The following is a 24,543-nucleotide window of genomic DNA, read 5'->3' on the forward strand; positions in this document are numbered from 1 at the left end:
AATTTGATGTACATTGTGGTTAGATTAACAGTAGGTAAGTCAAATTATAACTACGGCAAATTGGTATTCGTAGAAATGGCATGTATATAGCTTTTACGTTTATAAGTATAAATAAATGTAGAAACACGCCAAGAAGTTAATGATCCAGCCCCCAAGAAGTTCATGACTGTGGATATTTACGGTACCTAAATCTGTAACAAAGATTCTGTCAACAACAACATTAATTTGACAAAGAATTTTAGTTTTCAATTTATTTTTCTGTTACGATCAATAAATAATTGAGTAACCGCTTCATATGCATTAGTATTGGTGTTCCTTTGTAAGTAGGCACCTTATAATCAGTTTTTTGTTTACCTTAGTTTTTCTAATAAAATCACAATCCGTCTATCAGTTTCTTAAACTTAAAAGTACGTTTGTAAAACAGTCGCCATCAAATTTAAACAAGCGGCCAAGGTGTTAAAAAATAAATGAGCATGCACTTGAACGTGCATGCAAATTATTGTCATCTCTATTATAGAAGCTTTATTCAGATATTTGTGAAATCCTAAGGCGCTCCGATATTAGTGACTGTACATGTGATGTATTTGTGAATTACAATACAGTCAGTACAAGTCGAGGAAAACTACAAAATATGTCGAAAACCCTAGTACGACGACGATTAGTATGCTATGATAGCACCATCTGGCGCGCGTTGGTTAAATAACTTTTGCAGTAAGTATGTATGCTTGTGGTCGACTCGCGTTGTAACTCGCGTTTGAAGAGAACTCGGGAAGGATTAGCGACCTCTCTGGTGGAAACATTTCTGATGGACTGAGCTAGATGGCGTTGCAAGATATCATACATTTTAGCGCGCGCAATTAACTGTTTGCAATTCCATTCTGCAGGAGAGGAGCGAATTGTTTAAAAATAAAAAATACGTTTTTGGCAAGCTTTTATCGCTGACTGTACTTTTCTTTCCACAGGCAACTAATACTCATCGAGCCAATTCTAAAACCCCCAAACACAATTAGGTTGCGTTGTTTTATCACAGAGTTCATATGTGCACCTCTTGACTCCTTCATCAGATCAGCTCGATGGTACCATAATATTGCATTGTCACCCGACTTACATATATTATGTATATCAGCTCAATCGGAAACCGGGAAGTGGATCAAATTTAACTTGCAAGATTTGATTACAGACCTACAGACACCGGGACAGGTGAAAGTAAATAAAAGCTTGTAAAAACGGAAAATGACGAAATTGACGTTAAATTTCTACACCGTTTACGAAATAGACTGATCAGAAATGTTGTCAGCTGAACGGCGAGTAATATACCGTTCTCAATGTGCGTATGTATAAATTTCACCGGCCGAACATCTGGTCCACGTGTTTTTTGGTAATATTTTTTCGAGATCTTTTACTATATCAATGGTGGTAACCTGGTACATATTTGTTCAGCGACTATGACTGCAGCAGCAGAAGCCTAAAATAGAAGGCGTAAAATAGAGGATGCTTTTACTAAAATGTGGAAGCGTAGTGAATCGATAGATATACATAAGGTAAACGATATAGATATATGTAAGGTAAACGTCCCAGCGCTTGACATGCTATTGCCCACGACATCCTGTAGTCATTAACATTCTGTAGTGTAGTGTGTGTCTCTACATGTTGCTAAAGACGTAAGTTCAAAGGTGACATATACTGGAACAGTGAGGTTCATTCGGACGTCTACCATACCTAGATACCTAAATAATGGATGTGAAATACGATCTGAATAGATAAATAGGAAGAAAGGGAAGTAGGAAGAGCCATTGATAAGATGAGTTTAGTAAAAATTAACTCAAATGAAACGAAACAAGATATATTTGAAATACGGATATTTATTTATTTTTTCATAAAAATTCTAAATTCAATAATGTGTTTTAAACATGTAACATTTACATATATGCATTTATACAAAGATATATGCAATGTTTAGTGATTTTAATACTAAAATTGGAGCGTAACAGACTTACAATGATGCCAATGCATGTGACGATCACATTTTACACTTAAAAATAATATTTACCAAGTATTGTCAAATGGTAAAGGTTACGTGTCAATTACAATTTTAATTTGATGAGGTTAATGGACACTGTGCGCTTTTCTTTTATTCTAGCTCGAACCGCAAATCCGAAAGCCGTTGTGTTGCGATGAAACTAATATAGTATGATTATTGGTACACGGTAGATACATAATACTGTTACTTTGTAAATGATGTATTATCACACGCTCTGTATTGTAGCCCCCGGAAGGACGAGAGTAGAGTCGATTATTTACAAATGAATGACACATGGGCTTGACGATGGGAATGTTCGGAAACGAGACAAGATAATGAACCTGGCTTTAAATGGCAAGCGATCCGTTTGTTATGATTATTAAAAAACTGCAACACTCTATTCAACGCATTAACGTAACTGTTTGAAATGTTTAGAAATTTTAAATGTATCTACCTTTACTATTCGGTATTTAACAACGTTTGCGACGGACAAGAAATTTAACTATTTATTTTAAACTTTTAATTTTGACATTGACTTATGTATTTAAGAACATTATTACCTTGAATAGATTGCTCAAACTCTAAACAGAACGATTAAATTTCAATTTGACAATATTTCGCTATAGCGCTATAGAAATAGAAACACAGACTCAGTCGACTCGGAAATACAAATTCATTAACAAAAGTTTATTATTATATTTTAAGACGAGTAAATATATATTATTATTTATTGAGATTTGGACTAGACAAACCACATTTTCTATCTATAGATATGTAATCCATGATAAATCCTAATATTTAGAAAATCTAAGTTCCATTCAGTGATGTGCCTTTCTCTACACATCGTATACATTTTCAAAGCCACCTAGACTTCATATTCTTACTAGTATTCGTAACATCACAATAACTTTAATAAACGGATCAAATATACTTTCATCTATTGCAAACATCAAATAACTCTCCTTAGTTGGCAACATCAAATCCATTGCACTAATGTACACCAATGTGTCTTTTTCCCACAAAATTAAAATTATTTAATCATTTGTTCAAAACCAAGACTCAAAACACTGCGTTTATTTAAACAATCTGCATTACAAATTCCGGTTACATCTCTCCTACACACAAGTTCACATTTGTTATAACATATACAACTAACATTGAGTAACACTGTTAGGTACACTAAGACACACCTGATAACATGTCGTATACAAAACATTCAAATCCAACATCCAAAACATGTTTATATGAAACTCGTTTAAGCTCACTCAGTCTGATTTTGGATTTTATATTATTATTTTCTAACACTTATCAATTTTATTTAGTATTAAGTTACTGCCTTCTTAATTCTGGAAGAGAGGAAGGTAGAAACAACTATTAAAATTGAAGAGATGATCAATGAAGCTGTTCAAACAAATTGCACATTGGTTACTAAATGTCTTGCATAATATACTTTAGGATTTGACTAAGTTAGTTATTTTAATTTTTTTTGCTTTATTCTACATAAAGTTACCATTTTGTGACTTGGAGATTTTTTAAACATGTTTTGTAAATTGAACGGGATCTAACGTCAAATTCTAAGGTTCTATAGTAGTTCTATAGCAAATCTGTGTGGAAAGGAAGCCCGTAAAGTACGTACAACTAGGAAACTTGTTATTTTATTAGTTTTTTCTAATCAAAATAATTAGTTCCAGATACAACTGATAGAGGAGTAACAGGTTCAAGTTCAATGTAAGTAGGTAGAGTATTGATAAATAGTAAAGTAAGTGTAATGTTACATGCTGATCATGAATTAAGTACTTTTCAAAAAATAATTTTTATACGGAAATTTTTGTCGTATCGTAAATGTATGAATTTGGTAATAGAATTAAATATCGTAATTTTAAATAATTATTTGTTTAAAATTTATCAAATAGAAGTCTTAGTGGTATTGAAAATATACACACACTAATTATTATTTACGTGATGTTCAAACGCTGTGTTTCGATTGGACTGTGATAAATATTTAATTGTCATCATTATAATATTATCTTGTTAAATCAACGATTCGTTAGTGATATTTGCCATAATAATTATAGCCTTAACAAATTATTTTTGAGCACTGATCGTTTTAAATGCTAGTGACTTGTGAGTAAATTTAAAATGGAATGTTGATATTTGACAAAAATGAGTAATCCATGATTAGAAAACTTTAAGTAGAAAATAATGTCATCCTTATCAGTGCCCTATCAATAAACGAGGTATATAAAAGAAATGTAACATTAACAACCAACACTTCAATATTGGATTTATCAGCTAAAACAGGTTTACATAAAATATCCATGAGATGTATCATTTTATAACAATATCACAATTTTTAATAATTTATACATAATGTTATAGGAGATTTCAAATTACACATTAGACACGCCAAGCATATTAAAAGTAAGAGCAAATATGTGATAGTATGTTATATTTAAGTTGGTATTTACATATCAGTATATGCAACGACATGGACCACGAAAGACAACAAAGATCACTCAAAACGGGATGCGAACAGAATATTCATAAAACATTACACAATACTTTGGTAGAAACAATGAACCTTAACCATAGTCATACCATTTTGAACACTCATCTCCTATACAATCATGCTTCGCGACGCTCCCGCGATCCTACACACCATTCAGATTATCATGATATTATTATACAGGAAATACGCATCTTTCACGTTTTCTCGACACCCAGTACATCGTTAACACTTAGTACCTTTTAACTTGACACAAGCAAAGTATTCTCAAACAAACGAGGAAATAATTTACATAAGGCCATATATTATTTTACTGTACACGTATAACGAGTAGATGATTAATTAGATAAATAATGTTGATTTAACGTTAATGGATTAGGATAAATGTATCCGTATTTGTGACAGTTTGGTCCATATAAGTATTATTACATAAATTGTGAATCGTCCACCCCTTTAGTCACCCAGCAAAATGTGCAAAAAAATAAAATTAAAGTCAATTATATAGTAAGTAAGTTACTATAACCTATCAAATCCGTTCGTATGGAATATTAAAAGTAATATTAGAAAATGACACGATAACATAAGTAGTGTGTGTCTAAGAAAGTGCAAAGTGTAGATTTATTTGCTGAATACCTAGAGCGCGTGGACGTCGCGGCGACCGCGGCCGCCTACGGTCAGTCTTTTTCGCTAACTTTTAGGAATTTGTGCAAAATATTTCTACTTGTCGCGTAACTTAATACTGTTATAATAATATTTACAAAATACGCCTCGAGGCCGTACTAAACAAAAGGAGCACTGACCGGAAACCGCCGCAGCGCCTAGCGTCACATCTGCTTCTCCGGCGGAATCTCCGTGACCCCATGTCTCACAACTCGAGCGGTAGCAACACATCGGAGTGTTTAGACACGTTTGAGGACCGTGGAGTGAGTATCACTGCGATCGGTGAGATCGGCGACTCTCGATGGCGTCCGTGTGGACGTCGCTAGAAGAACTGTAGCTCGCGAGTGGCCCTTACGGGTTTCACGAGGGCCCCTGGCCCGGGGGCCCAGCGCCGGCCGGAGCCTCCGACCGCATCTCCGACTTGAGCTTGACGAACTCCTTGGCGACCTCGTCGCTGTGCCGCTGCGAGAGGATCCTAAGGATCGTCCACCCCGTCTCGTCCATCTTCACACGCGTGCCGAGTGGGAGCCAAGCGGCACATGAGTTCTGAAATAAATCGAAACGTAAGTAACTTTATTTGTAACTTCGTTGTAAGATAAGAAAATATGCATAACAATTTGTTGGAATGATGGGACCGCTTGTTTCAAAGTAACGTCCATTAAAGTAAGGATTACCAGACCTTTCGCCTGTATGGAAAATGCTTCACTACAGTTGCGTCTCAAGACGCAAGCGCCGCTCCTACAAGTAGGTACTTTTCCTATGTCAATTCAACAACCTCTTCTCCTTTAAGTGATCGATATTGTCAACTATATCTCATTCAAGAGGAGAGATTAAGAGAAGCATATCAGTTACTTTAGTCCAATGTAACTAAAAATCAGTCTTGCGGTGTTACCTGGTCGATGTTGTCGGCAAGCCGCATGACAGCGACGCCGACCAAACGATCCTCGCGAGCAAAACAGTAGTCGCGCACGCAGATGTGGAGTTCGAACAGCGCTAGTTGTTCGTTGGCGCTTATCATGCTGAAAATATGTCATAATTCATTATTTCCATGTGTATCAGGCTCCGATTGCGGTGAGTTACCTAATTGCATCGAACTAGAATAACTATATAGAAGTCTGACTCAACTGTACTGCGTGCAGCCGGCACCGTTAAATTTCGATATGCCGTGCAAGATGATTGATATATAGAATTTTATATTAGTCAATTAAAACTATATGTGACCATTACTTTTTTTAATATCGGGAAAATTATGTATTGGGTAATATTCAAAGCTCAAGGCGGGGTATATGTACCATCAGGTTCAGCATGGACAATTTATGAATGATTTCATTCATAACTTGTCCATGCACTTTTAAACCCTACTGTACCTATGGAGAGAGATGGCTGTCAGTGATACGTGTCAGATAAGTGGCAGTCATGTGGACCATTCTTTGATGGCAAAAATATATATTCGTCTGTATATTTGTCAAGGTTTTTTCATTGAAACTGCAGATTGCAGTGCAATAAGTACATACAAATAATAAGCTGGCCGAGCAAATTTCGCTTGATGATAAAAAAACAAACATAAAACTCTCTAAAGTCATTTGTCCGAGAAGGAAAAAGAAAGGCTTATAAATATATGAACGTACAAATGGAAGGTTTCGTTGAACTTCGGACTCCAGTTGTTGCTCTTGGACTTGGTGGCAAACTTTCGCTTCTTGTCGGCGAGATGTGGCCCGATAAGGTTCACTTCGATGAACGGACGGAACATGCCGCTTTGGATCACCCACTTCAGGTCATTCGCTGCTACCACTGGATACAAAAAAAATAATTTTTACTACAAATGAATAACAAATAAAATAAAACCCAGATATGCGACATCGATCATTAATTTTGGGATAGTAATTTTAGTTGATCAGACGGCAAACACGCTGAGGGGCTTGGCAAAACCGTTCTCTGCCTGTCTAAAATTGCTTAGGTGCATGCCCAATCCTGAACGATTTCAGTACATGCACGGGGCCATTTACGCCAACAACACCTTAAGTTGTCATGAGTTATCATGGCCACACACTAAGAACACTTATACGTGTTACGACGTATGTTGTCAAACCTTACATAGATTTATCACTCGTTTACGCCTATGATTTTGGCGTGTGAGTAACATTTTGTAATGTGACATTAAGGTTGTGCCTGTCGTCCGAATGAGCAACCTCAGTTCTGCTGCTGTACGCAGATATTTTTTTCCGGAAAACTATATACTAGATTTTTGCTGGTAATTGTTACCTTTCACAGTGATCTTCTGCTCCCCAGTTCCTGGATGCGTGAATATATCAACCTGCACCGATACTTCTCCGACGCTTCCTTCTTCAGCCACTGCTGCATCTGAAAATAAAGACGAAAAAGATGTATCCTAATATATCTAAATGTATGTAGTTTGATTGAACAATCATCAAATAATTAAAATATTGTTGAAGATATAGACTAAATAGTTACATAGTTTTATTTCATAAGTATCTATCGCGGTAAGCAAAAACATTTCTACCCTAATCTCACAACCCTTGTAGCTGATTTTTTTTTATTGTGTAGAATTGTAATGTGGTTGTGTATGTGTGTTCCAAATAAATGCATCTTACATTCGTTCATTCATTCAGTCATAAACTCACCTTGATTCTGCTGACTCGTGACGAACGTTCTGATCAGCGTATCCGTCGTCTGCGTGTACAGACTGAGGGCGTATCGCAGCGACTGAAGTTCTGGGCTCTTCTCTAAGAATGTCTTCTTCAACCCATTTCCGCCGGCATGGAAGTATTGCTTTATGGTGTCCAGAGCAGCGTCTAGCACCGCGCACTGCTTTGGAGTCAAACTTTTCTCAGCTGACAAATGCTGTAAAATATTATTAATATTAATTACCTGTTTGGTATTCAACCCATATGAAATATGGTAATGGAATGAGAATTTAAAATACAGGTGGATTGTCAAAGAAAACTTTGTAACCACAGTAAATTTACTGTCATCTTTCGACACATGCATAAAACTTATAGAACGCCCTTTGACTTTTGTTAAATATCAAAAAGTGGCGCCATCTAATAGATCAAAGGCCAAAGGTGTGGCGAAATCGTTTCGATAACCTAGTATGGAAGGTAGAGGTAAGGAATACGATCTCCATAGGCAGAACTGTTGCAAAAGTGTTCAGCTCTCAGCTATAAATAATAGTTCTAAATCTCTCCACAGTGGCGCTAGAGTAGCTAAGAACCTAGGCGTTATTGACGGAGTGAAGTGCGCTGTCTATAATTAGATTTTTTTCTCAAGTATTCTAGGTATTGTAGCGCCACCTATTTATGGTTTTTTGTCAGACACTTTTTGGTATATGGAGATTCTGTTCCTTGCCTCTACCTTCCATAGTCTAAAACATTGACAATGACAGACAACGTCAGATTAATTAAGTCATGTTTTTTTTTTCTATCGAGATAAGACCTAGCTTCTAGCGTAGAACTGGAGTTACGCCATTTTAGAATAAGTACACATTAAAAAAATATAATAAATTAAATACAAATCCTAGGGGAAAAAATAAACTTTTAGCGTATTCCTCGTTTCAATTTAAATGTAGACAATCAATAAAATTATAGGGTCAGAAAATTGAAATGTTGTCAATTGAGTCCCTGCTGTCACCTCCATTACTAATGAAGTACGTTTAAAAATGTGCTGGGAGACATGTAGGTACCTACTAGGATAGTAACGTATTCTCGGACCTTATATTAGATATGTAATTATCCGTGGAATCGTCCAGATGTTTTCATAGATGCTAAAAGGCACTGTACGGCTATCGCATATTTATTTTGCGGCGACCAGTTATTTAATCGATACCTATTGTTAAACAATTGCATCATACAGAAGCAAAGTCAGCAACATCTACTGTATACCTCTACTAGGAATAAGATAAAATTAACCTCTTTAGATATATCCATGACTCCAGACAGCGCGTGCTTAACGTCTTGCTTGCCAACAGTACTCTTGAAGAGTTGCGTCATATCTTCAATCTTGGCGTTCGCGGCAAGGTTCTTCGCGTTGTTTGTTAAGTTCTTCAGCATCATCTGAGAAACAAACGAGATTCGTTAATTTTTTAAATAATGATTGATACTGTTTGATAGAACATATAGACATAGACACACAGAAATAGAACACATAAAACATTTGATAGAATTGTATTTTTCGAATGTCGAATCACAAAAAACGAATAATAAAATTACTATTAGCACGTAAGGTTTATCTGTTGGTGCTGATATGTATAACAATAAACAATCTTATAGCGATGGGATGTAACCAAATTTTGCTCAAAATGTCCTGCGCAATATATTTCTTACTTTTCTAAAAAGCAAGTTGCACAATTTTACACTTTATCAGTAATTAATATAACGAAATAATGTAAACTAAACTGTAAGGAGAACGAAAGGAGAATCACATCTTAGGATTATCATCATCATCATAGGATTGAGTTGCCTATTACAAAAATTGTACATGAAATCTTACCGTCTTATCAGTCATAGGCGGAAGCACTACAGTTTTCTCGAGGATTTTCATTACTATCTTCCACAATTCCTTGAGCAGTCGTTTAAGAACAGTCTTTTCACAGGACTCTGCATACATAGTCAAAGAACCATCCTGAAATATAAGCAAAGTGTTATACTGCGTACTCTCTTCCCACTCTTAATTAGAGCGGTCGTGATTATGGGTCATTCATAGCTGGTCACAGCAGCTCTCTTTAAAGTAAGGTAGTCTCAAGTTATGGCAGTCGTTTCGGTCCGAGGAAATGAAATGCCTACTAGGGGTACCTCAAGGGATCTTCACGTTTCAGGGGTGCCTTTCGAATACCGTATTTAGTACCTATCCTCCTCAACGACCTCCTACAGGTCATAAAGGGTTCTAACATGTGTGTGTTGACGTGACAGCTGTCGTCAGTATATCCAGCAACCGGAAGTTGGAAACGAACATCAACCTCCCTTCTTCAACTGAGCTAGTGGTTTAATGTGAATGGTTAGCCCTAAATGAAAGTAAGACGTTCTGGATGAATTATCCCGAGCAAATTTGGTCGCTGGAAGCTGGTGGTTTATATTACCAGCGAAAACTTTAACACAAAATTATCAGTCGGAATACGTTCAACTACATTATCTTTGAATTATTACCGTTTGGGAATTATTAGTTTACAGAGCGTTAGTGAAGTTCAGCTTGGACAAAAATGATTCTCGTGAAAGTTTGTGAGCACGTTCGATGATTAAATACATTTTCTGTCGATTTTTGGATACATTTTCAAAATGGCGGAGTCATACATTTATTTAGTTATAAGTAATGTTCGCGAGGTCTACAGCTCACAGGACCACCAGTAAATTTATTATTTAGGTAAAGGAAAAAAATAGTATATTGTATACCAATATATCCATGAGCGGCCTTAGCACTTCATCAGCCTCGTGGTGTACAGGTGGTTGCGGTTGTCCCGGTGCGTTGCCACCGCCAACTTTTTGCAGCAGATCACCCAGCTCCTTCACACTGGCTGTTATCCTGGTCTCCAAGCTGTTGGAAATATCAGTTAAGTTAGCTGAAACTTACCACTTTTATTGATATTTATGTATTAACAAAGCCGGTTTTAAAAACGTTATGTCATGATAACAGCTGCAGCATGCTTATCATTTCAAAGAAGCTCTTAGTGTGTCAATGGATTTTAGGAAGCCAGGGGGCCTAGCCAAGATGACAGTATTTTGTAGAAAACGAAATGAATCGCTGAGATAAACGTAAACAATTTATGAAAGTGATAGCGTTTCGGTTCGGTTTCTGCAAACGCTTGTCATCTTAGCTAGGCCTCCAGATCAGAACACATTAGTAGAGAAACCATCATGAGAAATAAGATGATTTGTTTCACTTATTTAAGTCATAGACGTCATCTTCTCAAGCCTTTTCAGCTGCGAATAAAGTGGGGGCAACCTTGTCTATGATCTTATAACACGTTGAATTCCGTCGAGTTATTTATTTACTGATGACTTGACATTGACACACAAAAGGTTTTAATGTCTTTTTTCACACATGATATGTAATAATAAGACTAAATATGAGTATTTAAAAATTTTGCTATACAACACAGTACCTGTTAGCGAACATAGATGCGAGCTCGTCAAGAGTGCTGTTCAAGCTCTGTTGCAGGTCATTCAGAATATCCGCCGCATCAGTCTCAAGTTTGGTGCCGCCCATTGCCTCGAACATCTTCTCGAGTTGCACCCGTAGTTGCTGGATGTTGTTCATTAGTATACAAGCCTGTAAAACGAAGAGGTTTACAGAAATACAACATCTGTGAAAATTTCAACAGCCTAGCTATCACGGTTCATAATATACAGCCTGGTGACAGACGTACGGACGGACGGACGGACGGACAGCGGAGTCTTAGTAATAGGGTCCCGTACCCTACCCTTTGGGTACGGAACCCTAAAAATTATATGTAATGTTTGACATACCTAATCTGAAAAAGAACTATCTTCAGTAACTATTTTTTTAAGACACACCAAACATACAAGCACTAATGGAGGTACAGTAAAGATTGTCGCATTATATTATACGAGTAAGAACTTCACAAAATGGTGCTGATTTTTTAGGCGCTTGTCGGCTTGTCTGGATTGTCAGCTATTGAGGTGTAAATTGATAAAGAGTAAGCGATACTCACCACTCGCTCTTCTTTCAAATGCTCAGGAAACTCTTTCTTCACGATGTCAGCGTATGCTTCCAGCACTTTCGCAATGGTCTTCGCAAACCTCTTCATATACCGCTTCCATATCTCCGGATCAGGACATTCCAGTTTGGACACGACGTCGAAGCATTGTGTGAGTTGGGTGAACACGTCCACCACGGAGTTACTAAACAGCGCGTGCTCGCTTGATTTTTGAAACTAAAATTAATATTAAACGTTATTTTGATTATAATACACAGCGCTGCGTACGGAAATCCCTCCTAATACATAGAATGTCTTAATGTCTTAGCTAATTAGATACCTTCTAAGTCACAGAAAAAAATAGAAAAATAGAAAATACAGGTTCGGAAATGCGTTTGAAGAGAATTGAACTGTGTAGATCCTGATTTTAATTTAGCTTGATAACAAAATGTAAGTAAGGTATTGAGATTTGGGGAATTGGGTGTACGATAATTGGGAACATTTGGAATATGCATTCAATCCCAGGAAATCTAAGACTATGATGTATAAATTGAAATTAAATAATCATTCATTTCAGATCTTTAGAATCCGACTAATGGATCCGACGGACAATGCGTTATCCTTTTTTGCAGTAATAGTTAATACTTAAGTAAATTTATTATAAATATAAGTAACTTAGGGTTGGTTGCACAAAACCATCTGTCACCGTTAAAGCGTTCGCAAAAAAATTATTGTATGGGAAGTTTCATAATCTCTGCTGTGTGACTTCGATCAGTCTGTTAACTGTGGTTGGTGCAACTGGCCCTTAGGTTTAGCATCAATAGGTGATCATCAACTTACCCCGTCCTTCTTATCCCTGTTAAAAGCTCCATTGAGATACTCAAGCGAAACGTCATCATTCTCGTTGAGCCACTGCATCACGAAGGGCTCGAACCAGGCGGGGTACTCGGGCACCGCGCCGCAGTACGGCGGCACGTCTTTAACGTATTGCGTGTGCAACCATTTTACCTGGAATAAGTTGGTGACATGTGTTTACAGGAACTTTTGCGATATTGTTATGTTTTCGTTACATACTTTTCTCCATTTGGTATGGACAGGTACAATAAAAGGAAAATATTACCAAGCGCAAGATGATGCTGACTGACATAAATTTGTGTTTTCCAAAGTATAGAGACCGTGCGCGTTGGAGGGTCTGCCATCTTGTGGCCTGGATCGGAACCATAAACATGTACATTTACACGTCACGTGTTTTTGTTTGTGCATAGTAGATTTTGCCATCTTGTGGGCTATATCGGAACAATAAACATCACATTTACGCCTCGCGCCAAAATTCTGACGGCTCATGTGCTGCCTGTTCAAGCATGATGCTTCCTATGGCGGTCGGCGTACGCGTCGAGCGTGCACGCCGCCCGGAGCGCGTCTTCCGTGGCCCTCGGGTTAGTGTACAAATGCCCCGCTAGAGCATCCACACAGTTTTACACTAAGAATACTAACTTAATTAAAGAAGTATGATTACCTACTGCCTTCGATCGATCAAAGGAAATATATGTAAAATCTTTCGTTGCCCAAAGGACTGGTTGTCATACTACGGACTAAAAAATAATAATTTTATGTATTCCTATTATTCCTATAACAATGTCATAATTATATCTAATAAAATACCTTGAAGTGCAGATTCATATAAGCGGAAGACTTGCAGAGCCGATGCTGTTCGTGTTCTTCAAGCGCGTATTTCATGTCCACGGCGAATAGCGACCACATTGTCGCCGCCGATAGCTGAAAAAAAAAAAATATTTTGAAATATTAATTAGGATAAAGAATGTATGAGCATTCGCGGCTATCTGAGCAAACGCTCGCCGTTCAAGCGTACTATTGATACAATAGAGCTAAGCTAGAAACCGATTCTGACTCAGATCATATATATACCCGTTCCATTACATGAAATTGAAATACTGACGGATAAATATGTATATAAATAATATAAAGGCCACGTCCGCTCTACGAATCGACTTTTATATAGAGACTTATTATCTCTCTAAATAAAAACATGTATTAGTAATTAATATCTAATAGGTACTAAGTAACTCAGCCCTAATACAATCGAGAAAAACATCCAGTTTTTTGAAACAATAGTCACAGTTGTAGTACTTGAAAAATATCTTTACGTACCCAATGAAGTAGAAAAATGATAAAAATCAAAATGCAGGTGACTGTCGTTCAAATTTAACAAATTGTTTACCATTAAGAACTTGAAAAGAAATATGTTGACATCACTGCATATATTATATTTCGTGCATTGAAACCCTCATATCACATTCCCGCTAAAAAGGGTGCGGTTATTACTAAATTCGTCACGCACCATTTTTTTTATAAATTCACCATGCATTATGCCTAAGCGGTTTCTTTACAGTATTGTACGAGAAACTGCAGAGTTTAAAACATTTTAGGCGATAGAGCTTTCAGAATTTCATTGTGTCTGTAAAAATATTTTTTCTAATAATACTTTTTGAGTGAGTTAGTGATTTGTATTCTTTTAACATATAACAAAGCAGGTTACTAACACTTATTGCGGTAACTGTCGGTTGTATCTACGTGAAAGAAGGGAGAAGTTGAAAAATAGATATAATAGGTCATATACTAACCTGTCCAATATTCAACTCCTGCGGGAACTGATTCAACACAGGTGCGTAACTGTTCCTGTCCTCGTCTATGACCGACACAATCAGTGCTATAAGCTTATGCCAAAAGTCCACAGAGTCCAACTGCGGCCCGTGGTCTCCGTCGCGTTTCGCTTCGTTCGGATCCACCTTAGAATTGACAAGTGGCTATAAATGAAAAATGTGTCCACATTTAAGCAAAATACACAGTAAGCATAACATATTGAAAGAAATAATTGCAAAGATACACTTTTTCACAAATAAAACACTATAAAAGGGTTATCAACTCTTATGTCTTTTTGGTAATCAGCACAGCTCAGCTTTTGGCCACAGCTCGCTTAGGAGATAAACAAATTACTTTTACAACATTAAAAATTTCAAAACTATGTATACTTAAAAAATGTGCAATTGGTAAAATGCAAAGTGTAACAAAATAATAATACATATCATAAAATACCTGATATTCTCTATTATAGAGATCATTACAATTCTCGAAAAGGAATTGATACGTCGATCTCAAGCAGGCTTTTACACAGTCTTTGACAACAGTGCTTGCTCTCGGGGGACTGCTTAGCTCTTGGACCTGAAACATTAACAAGTTAAATAAGAATTATTTATTTTTATCGATATCAAAAAACAGAAAGCGAACAGATTCATATACGGTAATGATTGTTTTCAAGGGTTACCATTTATGATTAATTTAAGAACTCCATCGTGTTACCGTATGTTTCAATTAATTAGTAGCTTATTATTTAAGCAATGAATAAAAATAAGAGCACGTTAAAAATAGTTGATTTTAAGAAGTAATCATCTTAACAAAATATATCTCAAAACTTCTAACATTGAAGTTAAAATATAAACCGGACACCTTACCTTCATCCTAAAGAACGTAATACTAGTGAGCAGATCAACGGTAGACTTGAGGTCCATGAGCTTCTCAGCCGTGGAAGCGGGGAAGTTGTTGCGATACATCGACAGATCTATCCTGAGCGAATTGTGCAGCTGGTCCAATAGCTTGACAAACTTCTCTTTCTACGAAAGTGAAAAAGGCGATTCATATAAAATATACATTAAAATCTAACTAATTTCATAATTTAATTTGTCAAAATTGTTTTTATTAGTATTTTAAACGGTTTACCGGTTTTAAACCCGTTTAAAATAATTTTAATATTAATATGTACGAATCTCATGGTAGTTTTATGTTTTTACTCTGAAATTAGTTAAAGTACTCAAGTAATTCCAAATATCCTGTAATTCTGAATATGAACTCTATTGTGATTGAATTATGGATACCTACCATTTAGCACTGATATAGCACTTTATGGTTGTACATATAAGTTACAATTACAACGTACCCCGAAATTTGATGCGGCAAATCGGTCCGAAGCAGAAACCGCTGAAGAAGCGGTAGTGTGAGCGTAGTATGCATTGATGTTCGCCAGGAGCGTGGACATCACAGCTGGCACACCCGCGCATAAGTATTTGGTCGATAAACAGTGAAAGTGGCTGGAAAACAAATAAATCATAGGATGGAGTATAACTGTAAAATAAAACCTGTCATAACTATTAGTACATTATTGCCACACATGGTTAACCTTTTTGCACAAAACCATGAAGTAGATACGGAACGTCCACGCTAAAGCTTGGCCAAGCGCCCTTGTGCTGTTTATGCGTCGCGTTTTCGACATAAATTCTGTTAAGTAAACGCCGCATCAGCGTAATTTAAGCTCCGTTGTGCTAGGTCATTGTAAACATGAGCACCTGCCCGGACTTTGAAACGGTTTATAAATTTTATAATTATCGATTCAATGGCATTAATAAGGATAAGTTGGGGAAAAGTGTGATACCAATAAAGATAACAGTTTGCATAAACAATTTCAATTTCAATTTCTACCTAGTCCACGCTGCGTAGATCAATACAGATAATAGCTACTCACGACATTTTTATAAAATAATATTCCCACAAGGTCGTAGTAGAAATAGCCAAGCGCCTATTTGACTATATCGATACATAATATCTACACCGATATACTCTTTTATGACGAATTAATTTCTCAATTCATTACATTGCGTTACCAATAACGTAAAAACGTGCGAACGTGTCGCCGCAACGTAAGCCTTCCGACATACCCAAATTTTATTGCTTCGTGTTATTTGCGTATGTATTATTCAACATTATTCAAAGTAGTTGAAGAGGTAAACTCGTACGGCCGTGTTGGAACGCGATACCATCGTGTTATTTATCGCTCCTCGAGAAAATTGATGAATTAAGCAAGCACGCCGATAATTTTGGCATTCATTATGTTAAGTGATTTTTTAAATCTTATTAAAAATTGCTACAATGTAAATATTAGGCAGTTGTATATATGTAATAGGTAAGTAGTGCCCAAAAAGAGTTAAATAAGCTATTGTAAACAATTTCAATTAGAAACGAAAATGTATAAGTAATGCCATAGTTTCCATTCCATTCATATATTTGTAAATTTTTCTTGAAGTAAGTTTAAGATTGCATTTTCAGCGTGATCTAGAGAAAACCTTAGTCCAGGCAAACGTGCTCCTATTTTCTCATATAAAAACGTCACTTATAACTTCTAGAGTTAGTATAAGAAACACTTACGTCATGGCTTGGTAGATAGCTTCGATCCCGTATCTCATGGCAAACTCATCGACGATCTCCTCCGGGTTCTCGTTGAAGTAGATCTTCCACGCGTCGTCCCCTCTGGCCGTGGGCAATGTCACTGTGCCCGTCTCTTCGCACAGGTAGTGGAACAGGTTCTCGTGTAGACACGTGTACTGGAAGTAGAAATATGAGATTAGTTTGTCAAATAGTTGGCTTATTCTAAAAATAAAACACCCGTGGGACTTAAACAGATTAAAATAATTACGGGTTCAAAACGGATCGAAATATGGTCGACTGAGAATACGGTTGTGCCATATCCATTTTTGAGCAAAATCATTTTCATTCATCATTCCTAAAATACCAAAAACTATGCTATAATTGACACTAATCGGTAAAAAAATGATTTTCAAAAATGTTGTGCAATATCTGCATCTAATAGATCAAAGGCCAAAGGTGTAGAAGCATCGTTTCTTGTGCTGGCGCTATAAACTTTAGGTACTGCCGGTAAGATGGCGCCACTTTTTGATATTTAACAAATTGAACACATATCATTGAAAGAATAAGGATCAAAGTCAAATGACGTTCTAAAAGTTTTAATTATGTGTCGAAAGATAGCAGTAAATTTACGTCGCTACAAATTTTTCTTTCATAATACACATATTTTAAATTCTCTGCTGGCAGTATAATAAATACGTTGAACAAAAATTTCATGCCAAATTTTCTGTAACTATGGGATTAGCACCGTAGTAGCGCTACTTATGGCATTAGGCAGTCTACGCGCTACGGCGGCGTAGCACGGTTCTGCACTAAATTTATACGCTTTAAATAAAATGTACTCGTATAATAAATAATATTATGAGTGAAATTAATTGGATTGTTATATCATATTTTAAGGGCATTTTGAAATAATTTTAAGGTTTCATACCTAACTTAAAAACAAAAACGGAACCCTTAATCCCTCGTATGGCTGCCTATGTCTGTAACACTTAATTTGTTCCCAAATTACTGTACTTATATTTACATATAATAGGTAGATAGGTAGGCGTAGGTAGGTAGGTCTGTGGCCTACAGACAGAGACCTAACCTCATTGTAAATCCACTATGATTCATGCAAAAACTGTAAAATACGGCCAGGATAAAGATTCAAATGTTTTTTTTTTTTAACGTTTCTTATAATATTACATAATAACATCAAATTCGATTTTATAATGACATTTAAATTTCGAACAACTCAGAATTTTATATTGTTTTTTTTTTATCAAATATGTGTATGATTTATTAAGTCTAAAACAAATTACATTACACGTCAAACAAGTATTACCCGTAAATAAAAATAATTGGTTAAAAAATTCCAAACACAGCCAACACACATAAAAACAAGTTAGTTAGACAAATGCCTATTGCCTACCTACTTTGTTTTCAATCGCAGCGTTTGTAACGAAAATGGGACCGCGTGGGAAATCAGTGTTACGCCGAACGTAAATTGAGTTCCAGTTAGGGAATGCAAACCGGTTTTAACCGAAACCGAAAAAACCGGTTAAAACCGGTTTTTTGACGGAAACCCAAAACCGGGTTTTTAGAATTTGAAAAAACCGGTTTCGGTTTTATTCGGTTTTTTTTATTTACCTAAGTTGCATGTTTTATTCATTATAAGGGTATACATCGGTCCTAAACCGGTTGAATCGACATCAAATCAAATAATGTGGTGTTGTGTTAGTTTGATCATTTGTAACGCTAAATGAATTTTTACGGTACAAAATACACAAATACGAAAGATTTAAATAATATAAAGTACTGGCAGTGGCAGGACATCCGTGCTGGTGTACGAATTGTATAGTAGTACTTTTTAATAAAAATGGGTCTTACTTATAATTTATAATTTTATTATGCGATGCACTGTAGAAAAATTCCACGTAATCAATTATATCAATGGCAGCTTTAGAGTCTTTTGTTGGTTCGGTGATAACGACTTACCGAGAACCTTTTTTTGAGATTAATAGTACAAATACTAATTAAAGTTGATTATGGAGTAAAAACAAAGCTTGTTTCATTTATTTCCTACTTTACAAATCCATAATAACTTAGCAAATATTTTATAAAGGAAGGTAGTAACAGTAAACGAATTAACTACTTGAATATATACTAGAAGACAGCGAAAAACTTAGAGCAAGATTTCGGATTGGGCCATTTGATTTAAGACAAATAACATTAAATTATAAATTGATATAGATTTAGATTTATTTATTTCACAACATATGATTACAGTACAAATTACATCAATGTCAATTTATAAGAATCTATATTGTGATCGTCAGAAATAAACTTAAATAATAACAAGATAATCCAAATAAATTAATTTCAATAATAAGATATATATATATGAAAATTTTCACCTGAAAAGGATCGTCAAATAATATCAAGAATAAGCAAACACAATGTCAAATCATATCATTATTCAATTATAAATTATACAGTTTTGTCAAAAAATTCACTTATTGAATATAATGGGTTGTCCAGTAAAAAGTTTCTCAATAGACGCTTGAATGTTGTATCGGATGTGTCCGTCCTTATTTCTGCAGGTAATCGCTCATAATAAGTCGGACCGATGACACGCGGGTTCTTAGCTGCAAGTGCCATGCGACGTGGAACTGTTCGTAATCGACCTGTAGTTCTAATGTTTATACCAGCTACCTCAACGCGTTTAAACAAAGATAGGTTATTTCTAACATACATAAGGATTTCGAACAAATATAACGAGTAGTGCGTCATTATTTTGTGCGTTACAAAAAGGCCCCTGCATGAATGTCTAGGCTTTGCACCTGCTAGTGTTCTTATTGCCTGTTTTTGCATGATAAACACTCGGTTAGCATGCGTAGAGTTTCCCCAAATGAGTACACCATACGTCATTAGTGAGTGGAAGTGAGCGTAGTAAATCGATTTTAATGTAACATACGAAACAAGGGGTTTCAACTTCCGTAACGCAAAGACTGCACTACTCAATCTATTGCATAGCTGGTCAACATGGCACTTCCAGTTCAGATTCGAATCCAACATAAAGCCAAGGAACTTCGTTTCACTGCACATTGGCATAGGGCAGTCCACTACACATGGGGGCGCAGTAGTCGTCCGTCCTGAGAATAACATGACATTAGACTTGCTGACGTTAAGAAGTAACCCATTTGCAGTAAACCACCGTTTTAACTGCCTACATGCCTCATTGATATTCTCGCCAAGCTGTTTGTATGTTTGCGCGCTGATTATGACCGTAGTGTCATCTGCAAATAGTACTGACAGCCCGGTTGTGATGGCAGATGGGAGATCATTGACGTAGGCTAGAAACAGAGTGTTTCCAAGGGCTGATCCTTGGGGAATGCCTAACTTGATATGGCCAATGTCAGACTGGAATCGTTTGCCATTTGAGGACAGTTTAACCTGTTGTCTTCGGCCCGACAAAAATGAAGCAATTAAGCGATGCGCCTCACCCGTTACGCCATAACATTTTAACTTATCCAGGAGCATTGTGTGACTTATTACGTCAAATGCTTTAGATAAGTTATTGTCATATATTAAAGAAAAAATGACCTATCCCATCGGTGTCTAACCAACAAACCAAAAAAATAATTAAATTAAATTGGTGTGTTCCTACTCCTAGTTACAAATAACATTAAGTCATTTGACAATTCCCATACAATACAATAAAATAGCCAGATATTCTGTCTTTAATTTCGTGATAAAATCGTGTATATACTATACTTGCATTCGTTTTTACACGTGAAGCAATCTTTTCTTTATTCCATGGCGATGAATTTAAGAATTATTGGTCCTTCGAACCGAAACCGGTTTTAACCGGTTTCGGTTTTTTTTGTTGGTAAAACCGAAGAAAAAACCGGTTTTGAAAAACCTCCGGTTTTTGCATTCCCTAGTTCCAGTCGTGTTTGACCTCGGTAGAACGTCGCGCCCGAACTGCGACGTTACGGGCCAAAGTCATATCACGGTGATATTCTTTATTTGTATTGCTTTCCATTACGATACACTTGTCAACCAAAACCAAACCATTTCGACTGTACAATTTTATAAGCCGTCATCGCCTCCCTTTAGCATCAAATACATAGTTCTGCAAGTTGGCAGGTAGTACTGTGTACTCATCCTATATATGTAGTCGTAATTTATTACAACTATTCAGAGTACCTCATTATCAGAGTTACTAAAATTGGCTGTTCCAAACGCCATTCAAAGGTTTTGTCCTAAATTGAGATCATAACGATTCCGCTGTGTCTAAAACTCCGTAGTATCGAATTATATGAATCCCGTATAAATAAGATTTTAAATGAACGTATCGTTTATCTAACTATCGTGCATAGTTGTTTATATTCAGAGCTGTTTGTTGACAGGCGCTTGAATTACCATATAATTTGAGATAGGATTGAGAGACGCCATTTCGACGTCTGTGAAGATTTCCACCCGCTAGGTGGAACCCGCCAGGTTGCACGGGGTGTTATATAGAATTAATGTCATTTAAATTGAATACAACAAAAGTAATCTGTATCAGTTGATTTTAAATATACTCTAACTACTGGTAAAGAGTCAAAATCTACTTACGTATGAACCGTCCGGATTTTGCTTAGCTTACCTACAATCTCAAAATGGAGGGGCCATAGTATTTACCAATAAAATAACACGTACAAATAAAAAGTTAAATGTTATTGGAACACACGAGTATTAGTTTGTAATAGTTTAGCCAACGCGATGTGCCATTTTATCAGAGCACGTATTCAGCAGAAGCGCAGCCATTGAATGTTGTAACAGTTCCACGAGATAACTAAGTAAACCACATCGAGTTAATAGTTAAAATCCGTTGGCAGCATTTTGTCACGGATTGTTAAATACAACAGGCACGTATAAAGAATTAACGACAAGAGTTAAATTAAGTAATGGTTAATCACAAAAAAGTCTCGTTCTGGAACCTTATTGACACTCGAACTTGTAGTAACGTAACACTTTTCCATTCGTACTGAAGTAATTTTAAGAAATAGGCAACAAAAAAAGCTTGTTAAGTTTTAAGAAGTATGACACTATAACCTCTTTTATCACCAAAACGTCCAAACTAGATATATCTACGTCTTGATTTTTCATTTTATAAATAACCCGTCACGTCTCAGCGATTTATCACTCGACACGTTATCCATCAGGACTTGAATTTCGTATTGTGATATATGAGATCCTGCGTCTCGTAAAAGGTTTGCTTATATAAATACTCATATTTGCGTCTAGACACGAACAAATAAACTCCAAAAGCACACGCCTCTGCCATCATCATTAGATAATACGACTGTGAAATTTAGATTCACGCTCGCTGATGGAAGCGACATTGTCCCATTTGTCTTCTTAGAGACTTCATTAATGAAATTATAGACGATTTAAAGACAACAAGGATGACAAAACAAACATTTAAAAAGAGCCTAAGCAATATTCTATTAAACAAAATAAAGGGTAAAATACAACCTCTACAAACTATACGCTCAGATTGTAGCGTTAATAATAGTAGAAAATTATAATTGCAATATCGGGCTGCGCATGCGGTAAAGGGTTAAGTAGTAAGTAAGTAAGTATGTAAATATTCTTTATTGTGCACCATACAGTAAAAATAGACAGGAAATGAAAAAAAATTAAATATTAGGTAACAACAGGCAGTCTTATCGCTAAGAAGCGATCTCTTCCAGACAACCTTTGGGTAGCAGGAAACTATAAACTTACAACATTGAAACGGGTAGTGCCAATATACATATAATTCAACAAAATGATGAATGAAGTAGATAATAATATAAGTTTAACTTACATATACACTACCTAGCTTACATATTATAGAAGCCTCGTCTGCCAACAAACCACTCGGTGGTTTGGCAGAAGAATATCGCTGATAATAATTAGCTGTAAGCATGATACGTGAATATACGTGTATTTTTTTTATTAGGGTATAAAAAGTATCCAAGTACTTATGTACCTATCTGTAAAAAGCTTACGTTGTTCTAGTGATCTTTGTAAGAACATGACTACCTCCTCGTTATATTAAGACGCAGTAGGAAAACGTGGAAAACTAATTAGTAATACGAAGGAAATTCCGACTTACATGAAAGAAATTTCGTGGTCGGCCGATAAAGAATCTAATTTTATCCAGGGAATTCCTTTGTTGAAATTACTATTGGAAGAGTTTTTTTCTTTAAACCTTTTCGGTATATTTTAAACCGTATTAAAATAGACAAATAGCGCAAAATTAAACGGTAATACCTCATTAAAATTAAGAATAATACGAGCAAGCATTAATAAAAAGAAAATACAGGATAAGGCCTGTTCATTGTAAAACCACATGAAGTGATAATGGAACAAAAATATTCGAGAAAATTAATTATGCGTCTAAGAAATTAATTATTAATTTATAAATGGAGAGTCATCGAGTTGTGAGCGCCTCGGCTCAAGGTTTTAATTAATCTTAATACCAAAGACTCTCGTTACATTGTCAGACAACATTTAAGAGTAAATTCAAGGTCAATTTAAGGCGCTAATATGATGTAATTCATCTTCATTCTAAGGCTGATAATGGATCACAAATATAGGTATACATTAATGGGATTAAATGAGTACCTATTACCGTCATTGACATAATTACCTAACTATTCCGGCCCGATTGGAAATTTAAGATACGTCAAACATTTGCTAAAGATACGATATGGATTAGATAAGTCAGTGCCAAAAGTGACGTTTCATCAAATAAAAACGTCACTTTGGACACTGACATATAGTATCATTAGGAAAAATAATTACGTATCTTAAAGTTCTAATGTGTTTGCTATATATAAGTCGATTCACAAAAGTACAAAATCTGGCGCGGATTTATATGAGAATTTTGATAATTTACTAATAATCTCGCGCCAGCTCATTTGAATCTACACCTATATCCAGTATTACCATAAAAAGGTTCAACAAAATTACTACGGCGCTAAGCAAAAGTGCCATATAAATACAATACAATGAGATTTTTATTCATATTTTATACAATACAATGAGATTATAAAATTCGTTATTACACTTATGCTCAGTGCGGCAAAACTGGAAACGTACTAAAGTTTCACCGAAAATTAAAAGCTCATAAAGAATGAGCACAGATTTACGGTAGAAGCAAAGTGCTGAGCAGAGTTTTAGGGAAATTGAGTCAGCTGTCTCTTTCCCTCATTATGATGAAAAGTTGAGCGTGAACGGACATTATTTGTAATGTCTCGGGGACATTTTCTGAAGTAGAATTTCAAGCAATGGCCATGATAATAATATACTTTTTTGGTAATTGAACAGGGTCTTTTTAGGGTTCCGTAGCCAAATGGCAAAAAACGGAACCCTTATAGATTCGTCATGTCCGTCTGT

At 35.9% G+C, this 24,543-nt stretch overlaps 1 protein-coding gene across 9 annotated transcripts in view; it reads right to left on the reverse strand.

Annotated features, from left to right (window-relative positions):
- Positions 1-1,827: 1,827 nt before the first annotated feature.
- Positions 1,828-24,543, reverse strand: part of LOC133526958 (protein unc-13 homolog B) — a 330,171-nt gene continuing 307,455 nt past the window's right edge. For 6 of the 9 annotated variants that reach the window (XM_061863822.1, XM_061863821.1, XM_061863817.1 and 3 more), the window contains 17 exons: positions 17,128-17,303; positions 15,866-16,016; positions 15,384-15,542; positions 14,968-15,093; positions 14,496-14,678; positions 13,516-13,629; positions 12,694-12,861; positions 11,869-12,090; positions 11,299-11,465; positions 10,589-10,730; positions 9,693-9,824; positions 9,113-9,256; positions 7,829-8,048; positions 7,449-7,547; positions 6,815-6,977; positions 6,079-6,205; positions 1,828-5,732 (listed from right to left, as the gene is read on the reverse strand). In XM_061863822.1, the coding sequence (XP_061719806.1) occupies positions 5,547-5,732; positions 6,079-6,205; positions 6,815-6,977; positions 7,449-7,547; positions 7,829-8,048; positions 9,113-9,256; positions 9,693-9,824; positions 10,589-10,730; positions 11,299-11,465; positions 11,869-12,090; positions 12,694-12,861; positions 13,516-13,629; positions 14,496-14,678; positions 14,968-15,093; positions 15,384-15,542; positions 15,866-16,016; positions 17,128-17,303 (2,679 nt within the window). In that variant the 3' untranslated portion in view covers positions 1,828-5,546. The remainder of the gene's footprint in view (positions 5,733-6,078; positions 6,206-6,814; positions 6,978-7,448; positions 7,548-7,828; positions 8,049-9,112; positions 9,257-9,692; positions 9,825-10,588; positions 10,731-11,298; positions 11,466-11,868; positions 12,091-12,693; positions 12,862-13,515; positions 13,630-14,495; positions 14,679-14,967; positions 15,094-15,383; positions 15,543-15,865; positions 16,017-17,127; positions 17,304-24,543) is intronic. The other 3 variants (XM_061863820.1, XM_061863819.1, XM_061863818.1) reach the window with 1 other exon arrangement.

The sequence above is a fragment of the Cydia pomonella genome, chromosome 17, assembly GCF_033807575.1.
Source record: "Cydia pomonella isolate Wapato2018A chromosome 17, ilCydPomo1, whole genome shotgun sequence".
Classification (NCBI taxonomy): Eukaryota; Metazoa; Arthropoda; class Insecta; order Lepidoptera; family Tortricidae; genus Cydia; species Cydia pomonella.